Source organism: Chiloscyllium plagiosum, unplaced genomic scaffold, assembly GCF_037043375.1.
Source record: "Chiloscyllium plagiosum isolate Xiang-an unplaced genomic scaffold, Cpla_swu_hap1 HiC_scaffold_5, whole genome shotgun sequence".
Lineage (NCBI taxonomy): Eukaryota > Metazoa > Chordata > Chondrichthyes > Orectolobiformes > Hemiscylliidae > Chiloscyllium > Chiloscyllium plagiosum.
This window is the reverse complement of record NW_028270143.1, coordinates 125,253,910-125,280,234: the sequence shown is the minus strand read 5'-3', so window position 1 is coordinate 125,280,234 and position 26,325 is coordinate 125,253,910. Positions and strand designations below refer to the sequence as shown.

The following is a 26,325-nucleotide window of genomic DNA, read 5'->3' as shown; positions in this document are numbered from 1 at the left end:
AGGGCGGGTGGCACTCTCGTGCAGAGCATTTGGTCAGCTTGCTTTCCTGAAGTATTTTTAATAGTTTTTTTGGAGGGGGTGAGTGCTGGGTAGAAGTCAGGGAGGAGTTGTTGTTGTTGTTCTTGTGTTTGATTTGGTGCCGTCGTCCTTGCCCATCATCTCGCACTGGAGAGGGGTGGGGGGTGTGTGTGTCGAAAAACTCCACCCCAAAGAAAAACCTCCCTAAAGGCTGGGAAGTTGTGAGGAGGAAAGAAAGTAGAGTGTGTGAGAGAGAGAGGGTGGGGAAAAAAAAACAGGCGAGGAAAGAAGGAGCAAAAAAAAAGTGGAAGAGGGTTTCTTGAAACAGACGGCGCACATTTTCTTGTTGTTTTTGAATCTGAGGGAAGTTCCAGCTCCTCCATATTGGAGACCAAGCGACGACGTTTGACAAGAAATAATATCTTAAGGGAGAAAACATATACCCCAGTCCAGAAGGAGACACGACGCCGCAAAAAAGAAAAAGGATTTTAAAAATCGCAATTAAGGCTTCGGGGAATCAAGAAACATTATTTTCTCCGCGTTTAGTGTCGGATAAATTGTGTTTGAAATCTCTCCACTCACCGGACAGCTCGGCGTCTTCCTCTCTCCGGGCCGCGGGCGAAAGGCGGTTATTTTTTGAATTTTCCTGACATAAACATTAATATAAATGGTTGACTGAAATATAATTATTTTTCTGGGGGGGAGGAGAGAGACGGAAAAGAAAGTTGCAGAGAATTATATTTTCTGCATTTTGTGTTTTTTTTTAAAAAGTATTTCTTTTTTTTTCAACCCTTTGCCCGTCTTCTCCCTGTGGCGTATAAATGTATTAAAAATTCTACATATATTTTTCATCTGGAGTGGGTGAAAGGAACGGCTTGTTTGTTTTCGGTGTATTTTCTGAAGGAAATCGCGGAGGGCCCGACGGCCAAAAGCAGGAAGGGTTTGTTCGATGGACAGCACGTCCATTATAACGCAGGTCAGCAAAGAGGATGAGATTATTTCATCGTCCCAGGAAAAAGGTAAGGGACTGGACATCTTGTTTATGTGTTGTAAACAATGGTAGTACCCAAAGCAGGGTGGAAAAATTCGGGTGGGTGGGAAATTCTTGAGTTTGAAAAGTGCCTATCAACGCCGTCTTGGGTCTTTCCAAGCTTTAGATAGTTTTCCCTTTTTCTCAAAAATGGAAAATGCTGATTTTTTTTTCATCTACTGAAAGCCAAAATCCAAAATATGACACATCCTCACGGAGAAAAAGGTTTCTGGAGATCATTTCAGTTTTGGATTTCCTCACCCTACTGAAAATCACTTTTTTGTTGTTCCTGTGGGGGGGGTGGGGGGTGTAACAGTGAAGATACTCACGTAAGTTAATTGTAGTGGAATCCTGATTGCACTTGTTGTGTTTCTCCCCCACCAACTCCCAAAAGTGAAAACGTACTTGGCGTGATTTTGCGAGGAAATTTGTCAGCATTTAGTAATATTTTTGTGTGAGCTCTTCCCCCACCCACTGTAGTTGGTCACTTTCTGTTTTAAAAAAAAAATCCAAAAGAGAAAATAGCCCCAAAAAGTTAAAATAAAGGTTGTGGAAGTAGCGTTTTCTCTGACTCAGCGTAACCACTTGACGGTTTTGTACCTCAGGCAAGAAACAAGCATGCATTTGCTTCTGATTTAGAAAACGAGAGACAATATTCTAGGTTTATTGAAAAATATTACAGTAGTAATGGATTATTGTTTAATTGTACATATTGGCGAAGAGGTATTTTCTAAGGGTTATATACCCGTTCTTTCAGATTCTAATGCATCCCTTTTGGAGGGAATGGAATAGTGTGGTTAAGATTTGAGTATGTTCTGTCCGAGAAAATGACTACTTTAGAAAGGATTTTACTTTTGAAAAAGTGTGGCCTTTTATGGCAGCTTTAAGATCAGCGTTTTGCTGACTTGAAAACATGAGAAAGAACTGCCCTTTCCATAGTGTTGAGAAGGAACCTTGTAAAATATGTTTGTCAAAAATAAGTAACCATTTTTATGCTGTATTTTTATTTGTAAATGTTAAAGTTTGTGTTGCTTTGTTTATTACTGTTTTCTTCTATAATAATTTTAGGAATTGGTATTCCCAAGAGGGGTTTTAATAAAAATTCAAGGAATTCTAATTCCAGACTAGTACTTAAATACATGTGGTCTGGAAATAGCAACAATAATTTCCACACCTACACGTTACTTTTAAAAGCTACATTTTTATTACAAGTCATGCAGAAATGTGTTTTAAAATAAGCGCTTGTCGCAGGACAGTAGCACGGCGCTAATGTCTGTACTCACGAGGATGACTAATTCTCCTCATAACTTTCCTGCAATAACTGGTCAGTTTGGTCTTTGGAGCTATAATTTATCAAAACCTGGATTGGATAACATCTTGTGTGCATTCAGACTTTTATGTTTTCATTGCTAAAATCAGTTTACCGGTCAGTTTCATAAATATGGAGTGGAAAATATGTTAAATATTTGTCAAGGTATTTTTAAACCCACTAACCCTGGGTTCCCAAAAACAGTGTGTAGATAGCAACTAACAGTGCCATACTGTACTTTTTATTTCTGTGCTGGTTAAGGTCTTAGAAATTATGAACTGGATGTTAAAGCTGCCTAGCTTCAGTTAACTTTCTAAATTATTCTGTTTGACAGTCTACTCGTTTGGTTGTCTTTTTTTCCCTTGAATTTGATAAAGGAACATATTATTTTGTAAAAGGTTAAATCCTTCTTGGATTACAAAGCTGACATGGTATATGCAATTCTTTATCTCTTGGATGACATTTTCACAACATGGCTGTACTTTTTGGCACAATTTCATCTTGTGCCAGTCCTGCAGTTTTGTATTTATTTCAGAAGGAGCATTCCATGTAACATTAACCTAGTCAGTACTAGGCCAGGATTTTTTTAAGCAGTGATATGAATTTTTCTGTCATTTTGTTAGTAATTAAGATTCCCTTTGAGTTTTCAGTGGAACTCTTTCTTACATAAGCTTTGTCAAACAGCGGTTGAACAGAAACATACAATAGAATTGTGTGCTTTAGTTGTCAAACATCAACAGATGTGACCAGTTTTCTGAGAACAATTTTATGATGGATGTTTTATGATCCAACTTGAAAAGAACACTTTGCCTGACTAATTAAAATTTAAAAATGGCCTAGTCTGCCAGTACTGTTGCTCCATTATACTGTAAACTGTACATGTTCCACATATGACACTCCCACAGTAATAAGAGAAGACATGCTTCTAAAATAGTAGAAAGTGAAATACTGGCTAGAGAAATCTCCTAATCATTTGACTGTAAATTACATTATAGTTGACACTACAACTAGTAACAATGTCTCCTTGTTAAAGGATGTGCAATTTAATGTTATAATTTGGAATAATTCCAAAGCAGTAACATAATTTAGGGTTCAGACAAGCATTGTGAGTCATTTAAGGTTTACAATCTGAATTTGCAGACTTAGATTTTTCACTTATGGTGATGCTCAGATTTTTATTGTTTTATTTCATACAAGCATATGTGCTGAACCTTTGTTGTCATTGGTTACTATTCATGAAAACCTGTAGGGCTGGGAGGTAAATAAACTGAACTAGGTTGGGAAAATGACAGAAGGGAAAAAGAAGTTTTAGTGATTCAGAATGAAATCACTTAAATGATTAGAGAGTATACAATGAGATAAGCAGACAGTGGAGCCTGTATAGTTCGATATAAGACACCGGAAATGACTTAAGACCATGTTTAGTGTTGTATAGGTCCCGTGGTAGAAGATGTGAAGTGTTAGATTGAATAATTGCAGAGATTTTGCACACAAGTTGTAAAGACAGAGGAAATTTTAATTTTCATATAAATTGGAAAAAACAGACCAGCACATGCCAAAATCTATTTGTTTTATGTTTCAGGATAGTTTTATGCAACAAAATGTCTTGAGGTTAATAAACATATGGCACATTAGATTTAATAATTTTCAGTATACCGGATATAGTGAATAATGTTATGTTTTCGCTGAATAGTGATGATGCGATTGAGCTCATCCTAGTATTTGAAAGGGTGGAATGTGAAACAGCTGTTTCAGGATTTAGGTAAGGGGTGAGACAGATACCAGTTTACAGTAAACTGGGAATATGTACTGATGAATAAAATAACTGTAGATTAGTGGGAAATGTTCAAAAACAAATTTAATGTGATGCAGAAATCTAGTTTTGTCTGTTTGGGCAAAAGCTCTATTTACGAAAACAATAGCAACTACAGACGTAAAACTAAATGAAAGAGCATAAAAAGTTGCAGCAATTCACTCATCCTGGCAAAACACTTGGTAAGACCAACAAAATAGAGTATGAAAAGAAATTAGCAAAGATAATCAAAATCAACAAGTGTTTTAATAATTATATTAGGAAGAGAATAAGAAACTTAACATCAGAACCTTAAACTGAACATGATATTAGCAATGAAAATAACATGATGGATCTGCTGGATGAATGATTGCTTTCCATTGATTTACATTAGAAGAGAAGATCAGCATGCTGGACAAGTCAAGCAAGCAATATTGAATCGGGAGTAGGAATCCACTAAAATTTGCAGTCAAACCTGGGATGTCAAGGGACATAGAGGAAAAAAGGATGCTCGTGACAGATAGGGATGGTTCAGAACAGCAGATGCCTGTGCAGAGTATAGAAGTACACGTGGTTACTTAAAAAAAAAAATTGGGAAAAAAAACACTGGCAGGTAACATTAAAGAAAATTCAAAGGCATTTTCTATGTATATTCAGGGAAAGAGAATAACTGGGAAAAAATAAGGCCCATTAGAGATGAAAATGGCAATCTGTGTGGAGAAGAAGACATATCTGATATTTTAAATGAGTACTTTGCATTTCGAGAGAAGAATGTTGTATGTATAGAAATCAGAACGGAGATCATGATATACTTGAATAAATTAGCATTGAAAGGAAAAGGGTACGAGTGATTTTAGTGAACTTGAATGTGGGTAAATTTCCAGGCCCAGATGAGATGAATCCCAGGCTCTTCTGTGACACGTGGGACGAGATTGCAGAGGTTCTGACTTTAATTTTCAAATCTTCTCTAGCCATGAGGGGTGCCAAAGGACAGGAGCATGGTTAAAGTAGTACCAAAACTCCGAGTGGTAAGGGTAAACCAGGAAACTACAGGCCAGTGAGTCTAACATCTGTGGTATGGAAATTATTGGAAAAAGCTTTGAGGGACAGAATTAATCTGCTGATGGGCCAACATTGATTAATCAAGGATAGTCAGCATTGCTTTGAAGGGGAAAGGTCATGTCTAACAAATTTGATTGAATTGTTTGAGGATGTGACTAGGTGTGTAGATGAGAGTAATGCGATTGATGTAGTCTACATGGAATCCAGTAAAGCTTTTGACAATGTCTTGCAGACTGATTAAGAAGTTAAGAGTCCATGGGATCTAGGGCAAATTGGAACCAAAATTGGCCTAGTAGCAGTTAGCAGAGAGTGATGATCGAATGGTATGTTTGTGTCTAGAAGTCTGTGTCCAGAGGCATTCCACAAAGTTTGGTGATAGGTTATTTGCTGTTTGTTGTGGACATTAAAGGTCTCAACTTGAATGGGGGGGGGGGTATGATTAGTAAATTCATATGACACAAAAATTGGTAGTGTGTTGAATAGCGAAGAAGAAAGCCTTTGGCTGCAGGCTGATCTTAGAGGGTTGGTCAGATGAACTGAGAAATGTTAAATTGAAATTAATTTTGGAAATTGTGAGGTAATGCATTTTGGGAAGACTAACAAGGCAAGGCCGTACACAATGTATGGTAGGACCCTAGGAAGTACAGAGGATCAGAGGAACTTTGAAGTACACACCATAGTCATTGAAGGAGTAGGACAGGTAGATAAGATGGTTAGGAAGGCATATGTGACACTCATCTTTTATTAGTCAAGATACTAAATACAAAAGCAAGGAAGTCATGGTGAGCTACACTTAATGTTAGGCTATAACTGGTGTACTGTGTGAAGTTCTTATTGCCATACCTATAGGAAGAACGTGCTTGCACTAGAGAGGGTAAAGAAGATATAGCCTGAACTGGAGTGATTCAGCTATGAAGGAGAGACTATATAGGCAGGAGTTATTTTCCTTACTGTAGAATTAAGGAGAATCCAAAGGGTTTTTACAAATACATTGAGGGCAAAAGGGTAACTAGGGAGAGAATAGGGTCCCTCAAAGATCAGCAAGGTGGCCTTTGTGTGGGGCTGCAGAAAATGGGAGAGATACTAAACTAGTAGTTTGCATCAGTATTTACTGTGGAAAAGGATATGGAAGATAAAGAATGTAGGGAAATAGATGGTGACACCTTGCAAAATGTCCATATTACAGAGGAGGAAGTGCTGGGTGTCTTAAAAAGCATAAAAGTGGATAAATCCCCAGGACCTGATCAGGTGTGCTCTAGAACTCTGTGGGAAGCTAGAGAAATGATTGCTGGGCTTCTTGCTGAGATGTTTGTATCATCGATAGTCACAGGTGAGGTGCTGGAAGACTGGAGCTTGCCTAACGTGGTGCCACTGTTTAAGAAGGGTGGTAAGGACAAGCCAGGGAACTATAGACCAGTGAGCCTGAGTGTCTGTGGTGGGCAAGTTGTTTGAGGGAATCTAGAGAGACAGGATGTACATGTATTTGGAAAGGCAAGGACTGATTAGGGATAGTCAACATGGCTTTGTGCGTGGGAAATCATGTCTCACAAACTTGATTGAGTTTACTGAGGAAGTAACAAAGAGGATTGATGAGGGCAGAGCGGTAGATGTGATCTATGTGGACTTCAGTAAGGTGTTCAACAAGGTTCCCCATGGGAGACTGATTAGCAAGGTTAGATCTCACGGAATACAGGGAGAACTAGCCATTTGGATACAGAACTGGCTCAAAGGTAGAAGACAGAGGATGATGGCGGAGGGTTGTTTTTTAGACTGGAGGCCTGTGACCAGTGGAGTGCCACAAGGATCGGTGCTGGGTCCTCTCCTTTTTGTCATTTATGTAAATGATTTTGATGCAAGCATAAGAGGTATAGTTTGTAAATTTGCAGGTTTAGTGGACAGCGAAGAAGGTTACCTCAAGTTACAACAGGATCTTGACCAGATGGGCCAATGGACTGAGAAGTGGCAGATGGAGTTGAATTCAGATAAATGCGAGATGCTGCATTTTGGGAAAGCAAATCTTAGCAGGACTTAAACACTTAATGGTAAGGTCCGAGGGAGTGTTGCTGAACAAAGAGACCTTGGAGTGCGGGTTCATAGCACCTTGAAAGTGGAATTGCAGGTAGATAGATAGTGAAGAAGGTATGTTTATGCTTTCTTTTATTGGTCAGAGTATCGAGTACAGGAGTTGGGAGGTCATGTTACAGCTGTACAGGACATTGGTTAGGCCACTGTTGGAATATTGCGTGCAATTCTGGTCTCCTTCCTATCAGAAAGATGTTGTGAAAGGGTTCAGAAAAGATTTACAAGGATGTTGCCAGGATTGAAGGATTTGAGCTATAGGGAGAGGCTGATCAGGCTGGGGCTGTTTTCCCTGGAGCGTCGGAGGCTGAGGGGTGACCTTTTAGAGGTTTGCAAAATTATGAGAGGCATGGATAGGATAAATCGACAAACTCATTTCCCTGGGGTGGGGGAGTCCAGAACTAGAGGGCATAGGTTTAGGGTGAGAGGGGAAAGATATAAAAGAGTCCTAAGGGGCAACCTTTTCACACAGAGGGTGGTATATGTATGGAATGAGCTGCCAGAGGAAGTGGTGGAGGCTGGTACAATTGCAACATTTAAAAGGCATTTGGATGAGTCTATGACGAGGAAGGGTTTGGAGGAATATGGGCCGGGTGCTGGTAGGTGGGGCTAGATTGCTTTGGAATATCTGGTCGGCATGGACAGGTTGGACCGAAGGGTCTGTTTCCATGTTGTACATCTCTGACTCTAAAGAAGGCTGATGAATGGGTCTACTTGAGATGTACAAAATTCTGAGGTGCATTGCTAGGGAGAAACAATTCCACTTGGTAGAGGTGCCATAACCATGTGACACAATTTTATGGTAAGAAGAAAAAATTTAGAGGAGATTCAAGGAAAAATACTTCCACACAGAGAGTGATTGGTATCTGGAGCTCATTGCTTAAGAGTGGGAAAGGGAAGGATCCTTCAAGACATTTAGGAAGTATTTAGATGTGCATTTGCAACACAATTATATGGGTCATGTTTTGAAAACATGATACATTATATTATATATATATACACACACTTATGTTTGATGACTGGCATGGACCAATTGGCCAAAGGACCTTTATACTGTGGATTTAGGTTTGCTCGCTATGCTGGAAGGTTCATTTTCAGACATTTTGTCACCATACTCGGTAACATCTTCAGTGAGCCTCTGGACGAAGCATATGCTGGTATTTCCTGATTTCCATTTATATGTTTGGGTTTCTTTGGGTTGATGATGTCACTTTCTGTGGTGTTCCTGTTCCACAGGAAATGACATCACTAACCCAAGGAAACCCAAACACATACATAGAAAGCAGGAAACATTAGCAGTGCTTCGTCCGGAGGCTCACTGAAGATGTTACCTAGTATGGTGTCAAAATGTCTGATAATGAACTTTCCAGCTCAGTAAGCAAACCTGCATTCAGAATCTCAACCTGAGCTACAGATCTTTTCAAAACTTGCTGACCTTTTACTGTGCTGCAAAATGTCTGATTCTTTAATAAATCAAAGGAGGTAATAGCTTGAAGATTGACCAATTTCCAGGACCAGATCATATCCATTCCAAAGTTTTGAAAAAAAATTTCCAAAATTTTTTTGATTTGGGAACTTTGCCTTGAGATTGAAAAATTCTTATTTCTATTATTTAAGAAAGGTAACATTGAGAAGTAAGGGATTTGTAGACCAGTTACCCCAATATCTGTTGTTGGAAAATTACTACAGTTTTTGAGCATAAGATGATTGAATACCTTTAAATGTTCAACTGATCAGAGAACCAGTATGTCTGACAGATGTTTATTTGAACTTTTGTTAAATAGAGTTATTGAGGAGTATAGAGTTAGTCATTGGTCAGTCATGATATAATTTGAGTGGCGGGTGGAACAAGTTAAATGGTTGGTCCGGTTCCTGCGTTCCTATAAAGCAAAGTTGCATGTCTGTCCTTCACAAATTCACTCTTCTGTGCTTAATCTACTAAACTAATTTTTGCCAACTACAAGTCTAGTCTTTATAAATGTTTTTAAAGATAAATGCTAAAATAAAACTTACTTCATAAAGTAGCAAGTGCGCACTGTGAATGTGCAGGTTTTTAAGTTCACAGTTTTTGAAAATCACCATTTTAAGGCTTATAAACCCAGAAAAAGTTGGCATTTTACTGTAACTTGTATTGTGTTCCTAAATTTGTAGTTAGGTCATGACAGACTGTTCACACAAGAATATTAAAATTTACCTTTTGCTAATTCACTTCAGAGTTTTGAGAGAACATTTTTAAAAATATCATTCACAGAATGCGGGTGTTGCTGGTTTGACCAGCATTTGCCACCTATCCCATCTGTGAGAAACTGGTGCAGTCCATGTGTTCAAGGTACACATGCAGTAATGTTAGGGAGGGACTTCTCATGACATTTTCAGTGTACAAATGTGTGTGGAGGTAGAACTTGTTTTGTACATATAAATATCTTATACTTGATCACTGAATGGAAAATTGAGGCTAGAAATGCTTGTACCTGCCTTTTGTCTTTAATTCTCACATTACACTAATTAACATGATTATTATCGAACTCCAAAAAAAGTTATTTTGTTGTTAACTTCCTTCTTTTTGGTTTATTGAATTTGGAGATGATTTTAACGTTCCAAAAGTATTCTTTTATATTCACTTGGAATTTTCTGTGAAATCTACACATTTCAAAGGCTAATTTTATTGTAAACTTTTGATGTGCTGGATTCCAGAGGTGGATTGAAGCATAAACAGGCTGGTCTTGGGTGACACAGAACTGAAAATGAGTGCTCAAATGTTATAGACTTCGCGGGATTCTCTGGGGCAGAATTTAAGATCAAATATTTGTCATTGCATCTGACTGCTGTTGTTTAATTTCTGCATATGAACAAATCGATGTGATTTTTAATTAAAATCTTCTGCAGTGTGCTGAAGGCAAGTGAAGTACTTTGGACACTAGAGATATCAAATTATGAGAGTGTCAGGAAGTAGAAATGCTTAGGAAAGCAGTCTTCACTTGATGCCGAATGTGAGATCTACTTGTGAGAAGTGCAGGGTCATAAGAGACACCTCCCCTCTGACACGTCCTGATTTTAGTTATGTTTGTTCACTTTAAGATATTTTCAATTTGTGCATACACACAAGATTGGTACTAATTCATCTTTCGAAAGAAAGAATTAGTAGACAGGAAGAAATGTTGTACACCAATTCCATGAATCTCCAATTGCTCGTCAGCTCAGATTGAGAGTTGCTGCTGCATCATATTTGACTGGGTCTTTCAGCTGAATTTGCCTCCAGTCCAATATGAAGCAAGTAAAATAAAAGGCTGGTAAATGTAGGATGACCGTTATTACAGGAATCTGAAGAATGTAAGAATTTTGGGACTGAATATGCAGCTAAAGCTTTAATCTGAGTTATTTGTGTCCTGTTAATGTCAACTGGCACAGTTTGTGGCACTCTTGCTCCTGCATGAAGATGTGTGGATTCAAATCCCACTCTTGGACTTGAACCTAAACCTCAGACTTCAATATAGTACTGAGTTAGTGCAATACTGTCTTTTGAATAAAGGTAACGTACTGTGAATGCTGGATATCTGTGAAACAAACAAAGCTGGAGAAACTCAGCAGGTCTGGCAGAATTTGTGGAGAGATAAACAGAGTTAATGTTTTGAGTCTGGTATAACTGCTGTGCAGCACTAAAACAATGTGTCTTTTGAATGTAATGCTGAACTGAAGCACCATCTACCCTAACCGGCAAATTTTTTGAAGAGCAGGGGAGTTAGCCCAGTGTCCAGCTCAATATTTATACTTCAATTATCGTTAATAGTGGGAATGATATATCTAACCGCAGTAACGTGGGACCAGAGATGGGACAAAAAACAAATGGCTCTCAAAGAGCACGATGAGGACTTCTATGTCTGTTTTCTCTCTCTACCATTTTCCTAGCTGTTTAAAGGCGAGATAAGGGAGTGGACTTTGGGAGGCAGTGGGATAGTGTTGATGTCACCAATCTAGTAATCCAGGTCTCCAGGCTAATGTTTGGGGGCCAAGGGTTTGAATCCCAAAATGACAGATGGTGAAAACTGAATTCAATAAGGATCTGAGGTAAAAAGCTAATCTAATAGCGACCATGTAACCATTCTTGCTGTACAAAGCCGTTGCTTCATTTAATGTCCTTTCTGGAATAAAATCTGTCATCTTTAACTGGTCTGGCCCACATGTGACTCCAAACACAATGTAATGTGGTTGAGTTTTAACAGGCCTCTGGGTAATTAAGCTTGGGCAATAAATGCTGGCTTGGCCAGTGATGCCCACTATCTTTGCAAGAATTAATAAAAAATTAAAAATCTGTGATCATTATGTTGCTGATTGAGAGCTACATTCCTATAAATTTGCTGCTGCCTTTTCTGAATTGCAATGTGTACGCTGCAAACGATTTTTAAAAAAACTGTGCAGTGCTTTAGTGTCTTCTGAAGTCAATTAAAGCTGGTATGTAAACAGGTCAACTCAGTTTGAGCTGTTAATTTGAAATATATTCCTTGATTGGTCATTCAGCCCCCAAAATCTAGAGTATTTATTTATAAAATGTGTCCTTTTCTTATAATACTGATACCCTGGTGGGCTATAAAAATCTTTATCCAAATTGATCTGCCAACCATCTGTTTCATTGATATTCCCCTAATCCAAACTTACGCATCGTCAATTTACCTTTTGCAATGGAGATATGTCTGAGTGCAGTGTAGATTAGATTACTTACTTACAGTGTGGAAACAGGCCCTTCGGCCCAACAAGTCCACACCAACCCGCCGAAGCGCAACCCACCCAGACCCATCACCCTACATTTACCCCTTCACCTAACACTACGAGCAATTTAGCATGGCCAATTCACCTAACCTGCACAATTTTGGATTGTGGGAGGAAACCGGAGCACCCGGAGGAAATCCACGCCGACACTGGGAGAATGTGCAAACTCCACACACAGTTGCCTGAGGCGGGAATTGAACCCGGGTCTCTGGCGCTGTGAGGCAGCAGTGCTATCCACTGTGCCGCCCACAAATTGTATTTGGTTTAACGGAAAATATTTTCAGTTAAACTTTGTTCCCAATTAGCAATTCAACATTTATGATTTATCTGAAAGTTTGTGTTTTGCAGAGGTGAGAGGGTGGAATTGATGCCAGTAATGTGTCAAGCTTGATGAGCTCTATCCTTGTTTTTTCCATATGTTCTTACATCACTCGGATAACAAGTACTTACCTTATACCTCATTTGTATTTAGAATAAAACACTTGTGTAAACAACAGTGGTTTAGTGTCACTGAGCAGTAAGGTGTAAATCCTTCAATCTGTTAAGTTGTTGTGCTCGGCTGTGCCACTCAAGACCAGTAAAAACATTGAGCAGAAACTCTGCCTCTTGACACTGCATGTAAGGTTTTTATTTTTAGTTCGCTAATGGCTCAAATTTAATATTCATATCCCTCTGTGTCTCCTCCCCTGCCTATGTCTACAATCTCTGCAAATTCTATGACCCTCTGTCAACTGTTATTACCTTAACTCTGGCCACTTGACCAAATCTCAGCCTTTGTTTCCTTCAGTCCCAATAACTCCTTCTTTTACTGGGTGTCATTTTTAAAAATCCAATTCTCCTGCGAAGTAGAATGTTTGTTTTTTTTTCAAGAAATTATGATAAAATCTGTTTTAATGTTCTTTATAATTGCTTCCAAATAATATCTGGAAACCTTTATATTACGATAGATCGCACTAAAGTTGTATAGTAATTTAGTTGGAGACAACAGTGAGTATAGTTGTGATGACATTGTGGCTGTACAGGATGTTGGTTAGGCCACTTTTGGAATACTGTGTGCAGTTCTGGACTCCCTGCTATAGGAAGGATGTTGTGAAACTTGAAAGGGTTCAGAAAATATTTATAAGGATGTTACCAGGTTTGGAAGGTTTGAGCTATAGAGAGAGACTGAATAGGTTTGAGGCTGTTTTCCCTGGAGCATCAGAGGCTGAGGGGTGACCTTATAGAGGTTTGTAAAATCATGAGGGGCATGGATGGAGTAAATCGACAAGGTCTTTTCCCCAGAGTGGGGGAATCCAAAACTAGAGGGTGTAGGTTTAAGGTGAAAGGGTGAAGATTTAAAAGGGACCTAAATGGCAACTTTTTCACGCAGAGGGTGGTGCGTATATGGAATGAGTCGCCAGAGGAAGTGGTGGAGGCTGGTACAATTACAACATTTAAAAGGCATCTGGATGGGTATATGAATAGGAAGGGTTTAGAGGGATATGGGCCAAGTGCTGGCAAATGGGACTAGCTTAATTTAGGATATCTGATCAGCATGGCCACATTGTACTGAAGGATCTGTTTCTGTGCTATATATCTCTATGACTGTATAACTAATTGGAAAGACAATTGAATGGCACTTGAAACCAGAAGGTAATTTATTTTGAATATCTTAGTCTTCAGATCTGGTGTAAAGTTTGCAGGACTAATGGTATTAACTAATTTTACAGATCCAGCATAAATATTTTTGGTAAATATTTGTTCCCAAAAATAAATTTTTAAAGCTATGAAAAATGAACATTATTGTATGCAGATGTAACTGCTTGTACATTGTAATTCTAATAGTAATATGAACTCTGCTGATTCTGTTCAAAAACAAATTTATTTGAAGAAAAATCATCTGGTTATATATGGTACTTTGAAATAGTGAATAAAGTTTCTCTGGTGCAATGGAAAATTTTGTTCCTTTAGCTTTCTTCATTTTCGAAGAGCCAGTGTCATGTAAAGAATGTTCACTGACAGACACTATTTAAGAACTTCATTTGTGGTGGTGTCTGCATGTTTGCCTTATCGAGAACTGCAGACTTTTGATTTACAGTAAGGGGCACGATCTTTTTGATTTTGATTAATGTAACATTCTTGCTTCTAGTTGCTTCAGGTGCTTTGCAAAATAGAAGAAACTTGCGTTTTGTTGTAGACTGCTTATTTAACTGAGAGCTACATTCATCTATATTGCTCTGATGACTTAAATATTGTATATAAGAAGCGATATCTATTTAGTTTTGGTGTCTCACCTGTACTTTGAAACCATTGGTGATGGAGAGTGGACTGCATTTTGCATTTACTTGTTTAAGAGCAAAAAGGTATTCTGTATCATTCTTTTCAAGAGATAACAACTTGAGACCATTTCAAAACCTGGCATATGCTAACAAGGGGATTAAGATTTACGATTTTAATTGCTCAAATAGTCCACTTTTTGATAGTTAATTATAAATTTTAATATGTAAATCATCTTTGAACACTGGAAGAAAAATGTGTTGATGGTGCTGTGCAATGTTTCTATGCATATTCTCCCTTCAGTACCCAGGTTTTTAATCCTTGAAGACTTCTCTTTTAGAAAGCTGTGCTACATAATATTGTGTCTGCTGTCCCTTTTAATGATTTTAAATTATAGAGCTTTCCGTGTGTATAGAAGAATATGTTTCAGCTCTCATTCAAATCATTTTGTCTTAATGCTGTTTGAATATTATATGGTTAAGCACTCTAACCTAACCTGGGAGACTTGTCTGATCATAACCTCAATGTTGCCATCTTGGTTCCAGTCACAGCTCAATGAAATCAGTATTGGTTTGTAATTATTTTGGAGAAGAGTGCTCATTGTGTGATATCGTTTCAGCTACCTGTAGTAAAGGGGACAGATAGCAATTGGCATCACTCCTGATATCTGACTCTTCTGTGTGCACAAAGAATCTAGCCATCTGACAGATAAAAATAATCACTGTAATAAAATGGATTGTTAGAGACCTAGAAAGTGGTTAGTTAGTCATGCAGTAGAGAAGTTGAAAATACAAATGCAAAATTTTTTGTCCATAGTATGTAGTCAGTCTTCTGTAGCTTCACTCAACTCTTTAAAGCTTAGCGTAGTCACTCCCAACTAATGGATGGGATTAGCCTGTTGCAGCAAGTGAGTAGGAAATCAAATTGAATATTGTTGTTTAATTACAAAAAGAATGCAATATAAAAATAGAGATGTTTTTGCTAGAGCTATATAGAGGATAGGTGAGGCCACATCTGGAGTCCTGTGGTCTCCTTTTAATTCAGAAAGGAAGTAAATGTGTTTGAAGCAGTTCAAAGAAAGTTCACTCAGGCTGGTTGGTTTATCTTGAGGAAAGATTGAACACATTTGGCCTGTATCTATTAGAATTTGGAAGGATAAGGGGTGATTTCCTTGAAACAAATAAAACCCTGAATAGCATTGACAGGATGGCTGCTAAGAGGAGATTTCCCCAAATAGAAGTAGAGAACATTTTTAATACACAGGGAGTCTCCTGTTTAAGACAAAGCGAAGAAGGAATCTTTTTCTCGGAGCGTATTATGACTGTGGCATCCTCTCCCCTTCCCCGAGTGCAGTGGGGGCTGGGTCATGGTATGTATGCAAGGCTGAGTTAGACAGATATTTGAGAGGACAGACAGGAAAGTGGAGTCAAAATCTGAACAGTCATGAATTGACAAGTGTTGAATGGCAGAGCAAGCCAGAGAAACTGTGTGGTCTACTGCTACTCCTGATTTGCAAGTTAGTGAGGGACGAATTACTGTTTGGTCTCTGCAAATGCAATGGTGAGGAAGTGGACTGCAGTGGTGCAACTTGTAGCAAATGACTGGCATGAAAAAGTCCAGTGTTGAAAGAACAGAGAAGGAACAGAAAAAAGATCACTAAGGTGGGCAAAGCTTTAATTTTAAAGTTAGTTTAAAGTAAAACTAGCGTTCTGTGCCTGAACAAATGGTGCTTCAAAAGAATTGCTGTGATGGGGGTAATGAGATCGCTGTACTGCTTTATTTTCAGTGACTCCGAGCTTGTGGATGTTTGTGGTAGGGAGACCTGTTGGGGTGAGGTTTGGTGTTTTAAAAAATTCTCAAGGTCAGGTTCGTAGGAGAGTAGTCTGACACAGAACAAACGACCAAGAGGCGAGTCTGCTAGAATATGGGCATTTTATTCCCCGCTTCGTCGCCACAACGGGTCTGGCTTATACTCACTCTACATGTTACCAAAACTGGGAGCCGTCAGTTCTCGTAGAGCGGTTGCCAACAACCCACGCTCGGCGGTTAAACGTAACCCCGGAGCAGACTCACCGAACTGGAGACTTTTCCAGCTGATATACTCTTTTCCAGATATAAACATTCATGTGAACAGCAGAGCAAGGCTAAAAAACACATTCCATTCTGGTTACATACAGATAAGAAGATTCACACGGGACTAAGCAACACCTCCATTCCGGTTAGATTCACACATGTATTGGGACATAATTTTTAACCGTTTCACCACATTCCACTGCTTGGAATTTTACACCACATTTGGACAAACCAAACAGGTAGTGAAGACATGTATTAAATTTCTGTGATTAATTAGGACCCAGAAAGTTTTGGCAGTTGAAAATGGTATGATACATAATGGAAGAAGGCTGAGGTAGATGTGAGGTGGGTTTAAGCAATGTGTACGATTTCTATGAGAATACATTTGTGATTGATTTAGATTCCATTCCAGCATACAGTGAATTAGTTTTATTCATTGGACTGGTCTGGATGTTCAATAACAGAATGTCATTCTATTTTATTAATTTTTATGAAATCTGATGATCAACTAGCTTGCTGATAATAAATGAAAAGTAGGAGGAGGCTGCTCTTACCTCCTAAAAGTGCAGTATTTTATGATGAATGAAGTTTAGTCCTGTTTTTATTGTCTAGAACTTCACAAGCATTTTCAGCATTGCAAATTGTAATTCTTTTCCATTTTCTGTTCAGTAATTTGTTGCATTTATTTCAGCAGATCATAACCCTCGAGCTTTCTCTTTGCCATTTTTCACAAGTTGTCTGTTAACCTTTAGCCTTTTATGTACTGTGAATGAAAAATATTTACTCTTTTAAGATTGTTTGTTCCTATGAGTAAAGATGTGCCAAACTCTGCACGAAGCAGATGTTCACAAATTGAGTAACACTGTGTATCTCCTCATGTTGCTGTTTGTCCTGTGAGGAGCAGTTGAGTGAAAGTTCCCAGATCATTGTAACTAGGTTGTGAAAATCTCGCCAGCTATTTTCTGCAGGGGTGTGGTTGCAGTCTGCAGGGCAACTGGTAAATGATCAATCTGACAGTTCAGACCCATAAACTATTTAGCATTGCCATGGTTAAATCTTTCTGCTCATTTAAATTCCACATTCAGATTCTGAAAAACATTTTATAAAACTCCTCTCTTTTTGTACGGATTTGAGCAAACAATCCTTTTAAATTCCTGGTTAGGTATGTCTGGAATTCTTAATTCTTGTGTTCAAAAGGTCTGGGTGCAGATACCGTTCCTGCTTGATTGGTTTTTATCTTGTGCCAGGTTCACCCAACCTCCACTGACACTCCTCACTGCTCTTCGCAATTGTCTTAAATTAAAATTTTGTTTTCTTGTGCTCTTCAGTGCCTTTGGGCATGGTTTGATGTCTTGACCTAGACTAAAGATCAGCTCATGGAAGCAGTAAGATTTCAACAAGAATGGGAAAGTCTCCAAAATGGCCAATGTGCTGTTGTTTTCTCTGGTCCCTCCCCATAGGTTCATATCACTTTCCTACATCGTATGCAGTTGATTTGTATATGCACGGGAGCCATTTGTGGCCTAAGGATGTGATCTATATTATTAGATATTATTTGATTATGGCACATAGTAAGATTGCATTTTCTTTAAAAATGGGTAGGCACAGGCAATGTGTCCAATGTTTTATGACATTTGAGATTAAAATGTCCTTAGTTGAAAGTGTTAGTATGTTTTTTAAAAAAAAATTTTTTTTTAGATTAGATTCCCTACAGTGTGGAAACAGGCCATTCGGCCCAACAAGTCTACACCGACCCTCCGAAGAGGAACCCCCAGACCCATTTCCCTCTGACTAAAGCAGCTAACACTATGGGTAATTTAGCATGGCCAATTCACCTAACCTGCACATCTTTGGACTGTAGGAGGAAACACACGGAGACACTGGGAGAATGTGCATACTCAACGTAGACAGTCGCCCGAGGCTGGAATGGAACCCAGGTCCCTGGCGCAGTGAGACAGCAGTGCTAACCACTGAGCCATCATGTCGCCCCAGCCACGGTACTGCCCCTGATGCCATAAGTGGTGCCATTCTGCAGCTGCCTTTGCTTTGAGGTGATTTTCTGAGTGCAAAATGAGCAAATGGTGATCTGGTTACTCCATAAGACTGTAAGAAAAAGGAACAGGAGTAGGCCGGGCCATTTGGCCACTCAGGCCTGCTGTCCAATTCCATAGGATCATGGCTGATCCGACACTCCTCACATCCTCACGTCTAGCCTTTCTCCATGTGAATATATTTTAAAATAAAAAGAAAACAGATTTCTAATCAGTAACAGAGTCAAGGGTTGTTGGGTGAAGGAAGCAAACTGGAATTGAAGATTATCAGATCAGCCATAATGTCATTGAATGGCAGAGCAGATTTGATAGGCCAAATAACTTACTTCTATGCATTACAATTGTATGGTCAGTGTTCCAGTCTGAAGTCATCCTTTACGTTTTTAATATGATCCATGTTAGCATGCATTTAACTGGAAAAGTCCAGTTCAAACGATATTTGGCCATAAGATTAAAAATAGCTGAAACCTTCAGCAGCGTAACATTGTTTGAAAGATCCTTGCTAATGATTTTATTTTGTATGAATGACCTGTACTAATGTTGAAAAACATTTTTCTGTGCATGAGTTTGTAATCAATCTGATTGGAATGGTCACTGTCCCATGGGCAGTAGATAAATGTTTTTGTTGCATCTCGTTCTGTAGTTTCTAATATTTGAAAATGTTGAGGTTTTTTTTTAAATATCCATTGTAACAACTGATGTACCAGCTGCTTCTAGGTGTTACCTTGTTATTAACAATGTTTAAAGATACTTCCCTGTCATTCCTTTATTTTCCCCAATTGATTCCTTCAACCAGTACTATTAAGACAGATTATATAGTCGTTGCCTCAAGCCGGCTATGGGACCCAGCTATGTGCATGTTGGCTCTTGCTTCCTGCACTAGGCTATGACGACATTTCAAACCTTCTGTGAAATGCTTTGGGACAGATGCTATATCAATGCAAATCTCTGTTCTCCGTGCCCACACTGTTTTCTTGCAATAAACATCAGGAGACATCCTGCCTTTGCAGCTGTGCTTCTGGGTTGACTGCTAAGAAATGGCATGGCTTTACTTGTCCTTTCTCAAGCAAAGTCTTGTTGATTTGACATCCCTAAATTCAGCCTTCAGAGAAAATGAGGACTGCAGATGCTGGAGATCAGAGACGAGAGTATGTTGCTGGGAAAGCCCAGCAGGTCAGGCAGCATCCAAGGAGCAGGAGAATCAACATTTTGGACATAAGCCCTTCATCAGGAATATGAGGCTTGTGGGCTGGGACTGAGAGGAGTGGAGGTAGCTGAGAAAGCGATAGGTGGATGAAGGTGAGGGAGAAGGTGATAGATCAGAGGGGGTAGTGATGGACAGGTCCGGAGGGCAGTGCCAAGTTGGAGGCTTGGTACTGAGATAATATGGGGGGAGGGGAAATGAGGAAGATGTTCAAATTCCCACTTATCCTGTGTGGTTGCAGGGTTCCAATATGGAATATGAGGCGTTCTTCCTCCAAGTGTCGGGTGGTAACGGTTTGTTGGTGGAGGAGGCCCAGAGCCTGCATGTCCGTGACAGAATGGGAAGGGGAGTTGAAGTGTTCAGCCACGGGGCGGTGGGACTGGTTGGTGCGGGTATCCCAGAGATGTTCCCTGAAACAATCTGCAAAATGATAGAGGTGCAGGTAAATTTCTGACTGATTGTGGAAGGATCCCTTGGGACCTTGGACTGAGGTGAAGGGAGTGGTGTGGATACAGGTTTTGCATTTCCTGCGGTGGCAGGGCAAGGTGCCAGGAGTGGGGTGTGGGCTGGTGGGGGCGCGTGGACCTGACGAGTGAGTCGCAGAGGGAATACTCTCTCCAGAACACTAATAGGGGGAGGGAGGGAAATATATTTTTGGTGGTGGGGTCAGTTTGGAGATGGTGGAGGATGATTCAATGTATCCGGAGGAGAGGGTGGTGGGGAAAGTCTGTCCTTGTTGCGTTGGAAGGGTGGGGTTCAAGGACGGTGGTGTGTGAAGTAGAGGAGATACGCTGCAGGGCATTGTCAACCGCGTGGGAAGGGAAATTGCAATCATGGAAGAAGGAGGCCATCTGGAACTTCCTGAGGTGGAATTGGTCATCCTGGGAACAGATGCGGCGGAGGGATTGGGAATAAGGGATGGCGGTTTTACAGGTGGTACTGTGGGAGGAGGTGTTGAGGTAGCTGTGGGAGTCTGTGTCGCCAGAGACTGTGATAGAGAGGTCCAGAAGGGGAGGGAAGTGTCCGAGATTGTCCACGTGAATTTGAGGTCTGGGTGGAAGGTGTTGGTAAAGTTGATAAACTGTTCAACCTCCTTGAGGGAGCACGAGGCAGCGCCAATATAGTCATCGGTTTAATGGAGGAACAGGTAGGGGATGGTGCCGGTGTAACTGTGGAAGATGGACTGTTCCACCTATCCGACAATCAGGTAGGCATAACTGGGTCCCATGCAGGTGCCCATGGCTACCACTTTGGTTTGGAGGAAGTGGGAGGATTGGAAGGAGAAATTGTTGAGAGTGAGGACCAGTTCAGTCATGTGGATGATGGTGTTGGTGGAAGGGTACTGGTTGGGAATGGCGTGGGAGGAAGAAATAGAAGGCTTGGAGACCTTCGTCGTGGCGGATAGATGAAAACAGAGACTGGATGTCCATGGTGAAGATGAAGCATTGTGGGCTGGGGGAACAAAAGTCTTGGAGGAGGTGAATGGTGTCGGTGGTGTCACGAACATAGAACATAGAACATAGAACAATACAGCACAGAACAGGCCCTTCGGCCCATGATGTTGTGCCGAACTTCTAACCTAGATTAAGTACCCATCCATGTACCTATCCAAATGCCGCTTAAAGGTCGCCAATGATTCCGACTCTACCACTCCCACGGGCAGCGCATTCCATGCCCCCACCACTCTCTGGGTAAAGAACCCACCCCTGACATCTCCCCTATACCTTCCACCCTTCACCTTAAATTTATGTCCCCTTGTAACACTCTGTTGTACCCGGGGAAAAAGTTTCTGACTGTCTACTCTATCTATTCCTCTGATCATCTTATAAACCTCTATCAAGTCACCCCTCATCCTTCGCCGTTCCAACGAGAAAAGGCCGAGAACTCTCAACCTATCCTCGTACGACTTCCTCTCCATTCCAGGCAACATCCTGGTAAATCTTCTCTGCACCCTCTCCAAAGCTTCCACATCTTTCCTAAAGTGAGGCGACCAGAACTGCACACAGTACTCCAACTGTGGCCTAACCAAAGTCCTGTACAGTTAGTTGCAACATCACTTCACGACTCTTGAATTCAATCCCTCTGCTAATGAACGATAATACTCCATAGGCCTTCTTACAAACTCTATCCACCTGAGTGGCAACCTTCAAAGATCTATGTACATAGACCCCAAGATCCCTCTGTTCCTCCACCTGACTAAGAACCTTACCATTAACCCTGTATTCCGCATTCTTATTTGTTCTTCCAAAATGGACAACCTCACACTTGGCAGGGTTGAACTCCATCTGCCACTCCTCAGCCCAGCTCTGCATCATATCTAAGTCCCTCTGCAGCCGACAACAGCCCTCCTCACTGTCCACAACTCCACCTATCTTCGTATCATCTGCAAATTTACTGACCCACCCTTCGACTCCCTCATCTAAGTCATTAATAAAAATTACAAACAGCAGAGGACCCAGAACTGATCCCTGCGGAACTCCACTTGTAACTGGGCTCCAGGCTGAATATTTACCATCTACCACCACTCTCTGCCTTCGACCGGTTAGCCAGTTTTCTATCCAATTGGCCAAATTTCCCTCTATCCCATGCCTCCTGACTTTCCGCATAAGCCTACCATGGGGAACCTTATCAAATGCCTTACTAAAAGGTTCCCCATGGTAGGCTTATGCGGAAAGTCAGGAGGCATGGGATAGAGGGAAATTTGGCCAGTTGGATAGAAAACTGGCTAAGCGGTCGAAGGCATAGGTGGGGAGTTCCTGGATGCAAGGGAACAGAATGGTGTCGAGGTAGAAAGAGATTAGTTATAGAGTTATAGAGACGTACAGCATGGAAACAGATCCTTCGGTCCAACCTGTCTATGCCAACCAGATATCCCAACCCAATCTAGTCCCACCTGCCAGCATCCAGCCCATATCCCTCCAAACACTTGCTATTCATATACCCATCCAAATGCCTCTTAAATGTTGCAATTGTGCCAGCCTCCACCACTTCCTCTGGCAGCTCATTCCATACACGTACCACCCTCTGTGTGAAAAAGTTGCCCCTGAGGTCTCTTTTATATCTTTCCCCTCTCACCCTAGAACCTCTAGTTCTGGACTCCCCGACCCCAGGGAAAAGACTTTGTCTATTTATCCTATCCCTGCCCCTCATAATTTTGTAAACCTCTATAAGATCATCCCTCCGCCTCCGATGCTCCAGGGAAAACAGTCCCAGCCTATTCAGCCTCTCCCTATAGCTCAGATCCTCCAACCCTGGCAACATCCTTGTAAATCTTTTCTGAATCCTTTCACGTTTCACAACATCTTTCTGATGGGAAGGAGACCAGAATTGCACGCAATATTCCAACAGTGGCCTAACCAATGTCCTGTACAGCCGCAACATGACTATATTGGGTTGGGATATCTGGTCAGCGTGGACAGGTTGGATCGAAGGGTCTGTTTCCATGCTGTACATCTCTATAACTGGGGCAGTCAGGTTTGTGAATTTTCGGTAGGAGGTAAAATCAGATGGTGCCGGGTTCACAGACAATGAAATTGGAGGCTGTGGATAGGAAATTCCCTGAAGTGATGAGGTTGAGGGTGGTCTGGCAGATGATGGTTGGTGATGGAAAGTGAGGTTGTGATCTAGGAGGAGGTGTTTGCGAGTTGGCGCCTGGCTTCAGTGGTGTAGAGGTTGGTGTGCCACACTACTACTGCGCCACACTCCCTTCTGATGGTGAGGTTGGGGTTGGAGTGCAGGTTGCGCATTGTGAGGGAAGGAGGTTTGAGTGGGTGAGGGGGCTAGACAGGTTGAGGCAGTCATTGTCATGGCGACAGTTTGAAATGAGGTCAAGGGCAGGTAACAGGCCAGCATGGGATGTCCAGGTGGATGGGGTGTGTTGGAGGTGGGAGAAGGGGTCCTCTGGTGGGTGGGTGTCCTGGTTGAAAAAGTGGGTTGGAGGCAGAGGCAGAGGTGGTGGAAGAAATGTTCAAGGTCCCAGCGTGTTTCGAACTCCTTAATTTGGAACCACAGAGGGATAAAGGTGAGGCCTTTGCTGAGGAATAAATGTTTGTCTTCAGTGAGGGGGAGGTCTGGGGGAATGGTGAACACACGGTAGGGATGGGAGCTAGGACCTGGAGTGGTGCTGGAGCAGGAGGTGGGGGCAGAGACCGTTGCTTGAGTGGGTGTGATTATAGGGGATAAATGTGGATTTCAATAGTTACCTCATTTCCTCTCCTCTCCCACATTATCCCAATCCCAAGCCTCCAATGTAGCACTGCCCTCCGGACCTGTCCATCACACCCCCGTCTAACCTGTCACCTTCTCCCTCACATTCATCCACCTATCGCTTTCTCAGCTACCTTTCCCCCACCCCCCCCATGTTCCAGCAGAAGTCCCACTGGTTTAGAATCAGGAGTGGAACATAGGAATTAGGAGCGGGAATAGGCAATTCAGCCATTTGAGCCCGTTCTGTCATTTAACATGATTATCGCTGATTTTTGGAAGTGACAGATCTCGTCATCTTGATCTCTAATACACACATGCAAGCATATCCTGTGAGCAATTTTTTCCTGGTTTTGAATGGCCCCATTCTAATTTCAAGATCTCCACACTGGAGAAAATAGTGTTTTCTGCATCTCCAATATATTACTTGAATGTTTTAAAACTCTTGATTTTAAATATTTTTTTTCCTCAACCTTCTGAGCTAAAGGAAATGACTGTGCAGACTTTACCATAATTTAACCCTCAAGCCCTGGTGCCTGTGTATTGTACCTTTTTTATCTGAAGTAATTGTATCTTTCCTGAGCATTGATATCCAAGTCTGAACAAAAGATTGTATACCATTAAAATTGATGAGATAGGAGCAGCGTAGGCCATTTAGCTCACCGAGTCTGTTCTGTCATTCAACGAGATCGTGGCTGATCCAATAATGATCAATTCACTTTCCTGCCTTTTCCAAAAACTGCTTGATTCCCTTATCCCTTACTGATTAAGAACCTGGCTATCTTGACCTTAAATACATATAAGGACCCAGCCTCAATAGCTCTCTACAGTGAAGCATTCAACAGATTCTCAAACCTCAGAAGAAATCCCTCATCACTGTCTTAAAAGTGCGAACCATTATTCTCAAATTTTGGTTCTGGATTCTGCCACAAGAAGAAACAACACCTTCACATCTACCCTGTCAAATCCCACTGGAACAGCTTCTTTCTACCTCTGTACCCCATGATTTGAAACCCATTTCACCCACAGCAACCTTTTGAAGCATTTAACTTGTTGACTTTACCTCATGCCAGTTTGCCTGTCCTTGGAGGTTCTCATTTATAACTTAACTCCTAACTGTTCAAAATCTTTCAGCAGAATCTTCTTTTTAGCTGTACCAATGTTATTGGTACTAACTTGGATGACGACAACTGGATCCCTCCATGCACCCTCCAAGTTCTTCTCCCACTCACGACTCAGAGATTTCTCATGTTTGCAGAGCGGGTCAGATGTTCAGAATTCTGAATAACTAATTCCCTGGTTTCTAAAAGCTTGATTATTATCTATAAGATGCAAATTTAGAATGTGATGGAATATTTCCTCTTGAATACTTATGATATTTCTGAATACCTCCATTGAACCTGCATTCTGTATCCTAACACCTCTTCCTTTATCGCATTTCCTGTCAGCAGACTTCTATCCAAAAACAGTCCCAACTACTTCAACTTGTCCTTATAGGCGAAGTATCTTATCCTTGTAAGTCACCTCGACACTCTCTCCAATGCATTTGTATCTTTCCTATGATGTGGCATTCAGAGCTATAAATAATACTCCAGCTGAGGTTTGACAAGTGCTTTGTACAAGTTTGACATTACCTCCTCACTTTGTTACATTATGCCCCGTTTAATAAAGCAGAGGTCACTGTAATTTGTGAGGCTAGCATGGTACCACGGTTTAAGAAAAGTGGTAAGGAAAAGCCAGGGAACTATAGACCGGTGAGCCTGACATCAATGGTGGGACAGTTGTTGGAGGGAATCCTGAGCAGGATTTAAATGCATTTGGAGAGGCAAGGACTGATTAGGGATAGTCAACATGGCTTTGTGCGTGGGAAATTGCATCTCTCTAACTCAACTGAGTTATTTTGAAAAATAATTAAGATGATTGATGAGGGCAGAGCAGTGGGACATGATCTGTATGGACTTTGACAAGGTTCCTCATGATAGACTGGTTAGCAAGGTTAGATCACATACTAATACAAGGAGAAACAGCTATTTGGATACAGAACTGCCTTGAAGGTAGGAGACAGAAGATGGTGGGGGGTTGCTTTTCAGACTGCAGGCCTGTGACCAGCAGTGTGCCACAAGACTTGGTGCTGTGTTCACTGCTTTTGTCATTTTATGTAAATGATTTGGATGTCAACATAGAAGGTGTAGTTGGTAAGTTTGCAGATGACACCAAAATTAGAGGTGTAGGAACAGGGAAGAAGGTTACCTCAGAGTACAATAGGATCTTGATCAGATGGGCCAATGGGTGGAGGAGTAGAAGATGGAGTTTAATATAGACAAATGTGAGGTGTTACATTTTGGAAAGGCAAATCAGTGCAGGACTTATACACTTAATGGCAAGATCCTGGGGAGTGTTGCTGAACAAAGAGACGTTGGAGAACAGGTTCATAGATCCTTGAAAGTGGAGTTGCAGGTAGACAGGATAGTGAAGGAGGTGTTT

General features: G+C 40.9%; 1 protein-coding gene across 4 annotated transcripts in view; it reads left to right on the top strand.

Annotated features, from left to right (window-relative positions):
* Positions 1-201: 201 nt before the first annotated feature.
* Positions 202-26,325, top strand: part of ctdspla (CTD (carboxy-terminal domain, RNA polymerase II, polypeptide A) small phosphatase-like a) — a 270,808-nt gene continuing 244,684 nt past the window's right edge. For 2 of the 4 annotated variants that reach the window (XR_006311762.2, XM_043690860.2), the window contains exon 1: positions 204-1,037. Coding sequence is in view for 2 of the 4 variants with exons in the window: in XM_043690860.2 (XP_043546795.1) it covers positions 968-1,037 (70 nt within the window). In the remaining 2 variants the exon portion in view is untranslated. Of the gene's footprint in view, positions 1,038-26,325 lie in introns of all 4 variants that reach the window. The other 2 variants (XR_006311761.2, XM_087987633.1) reach the window with 2 other exon arrangements.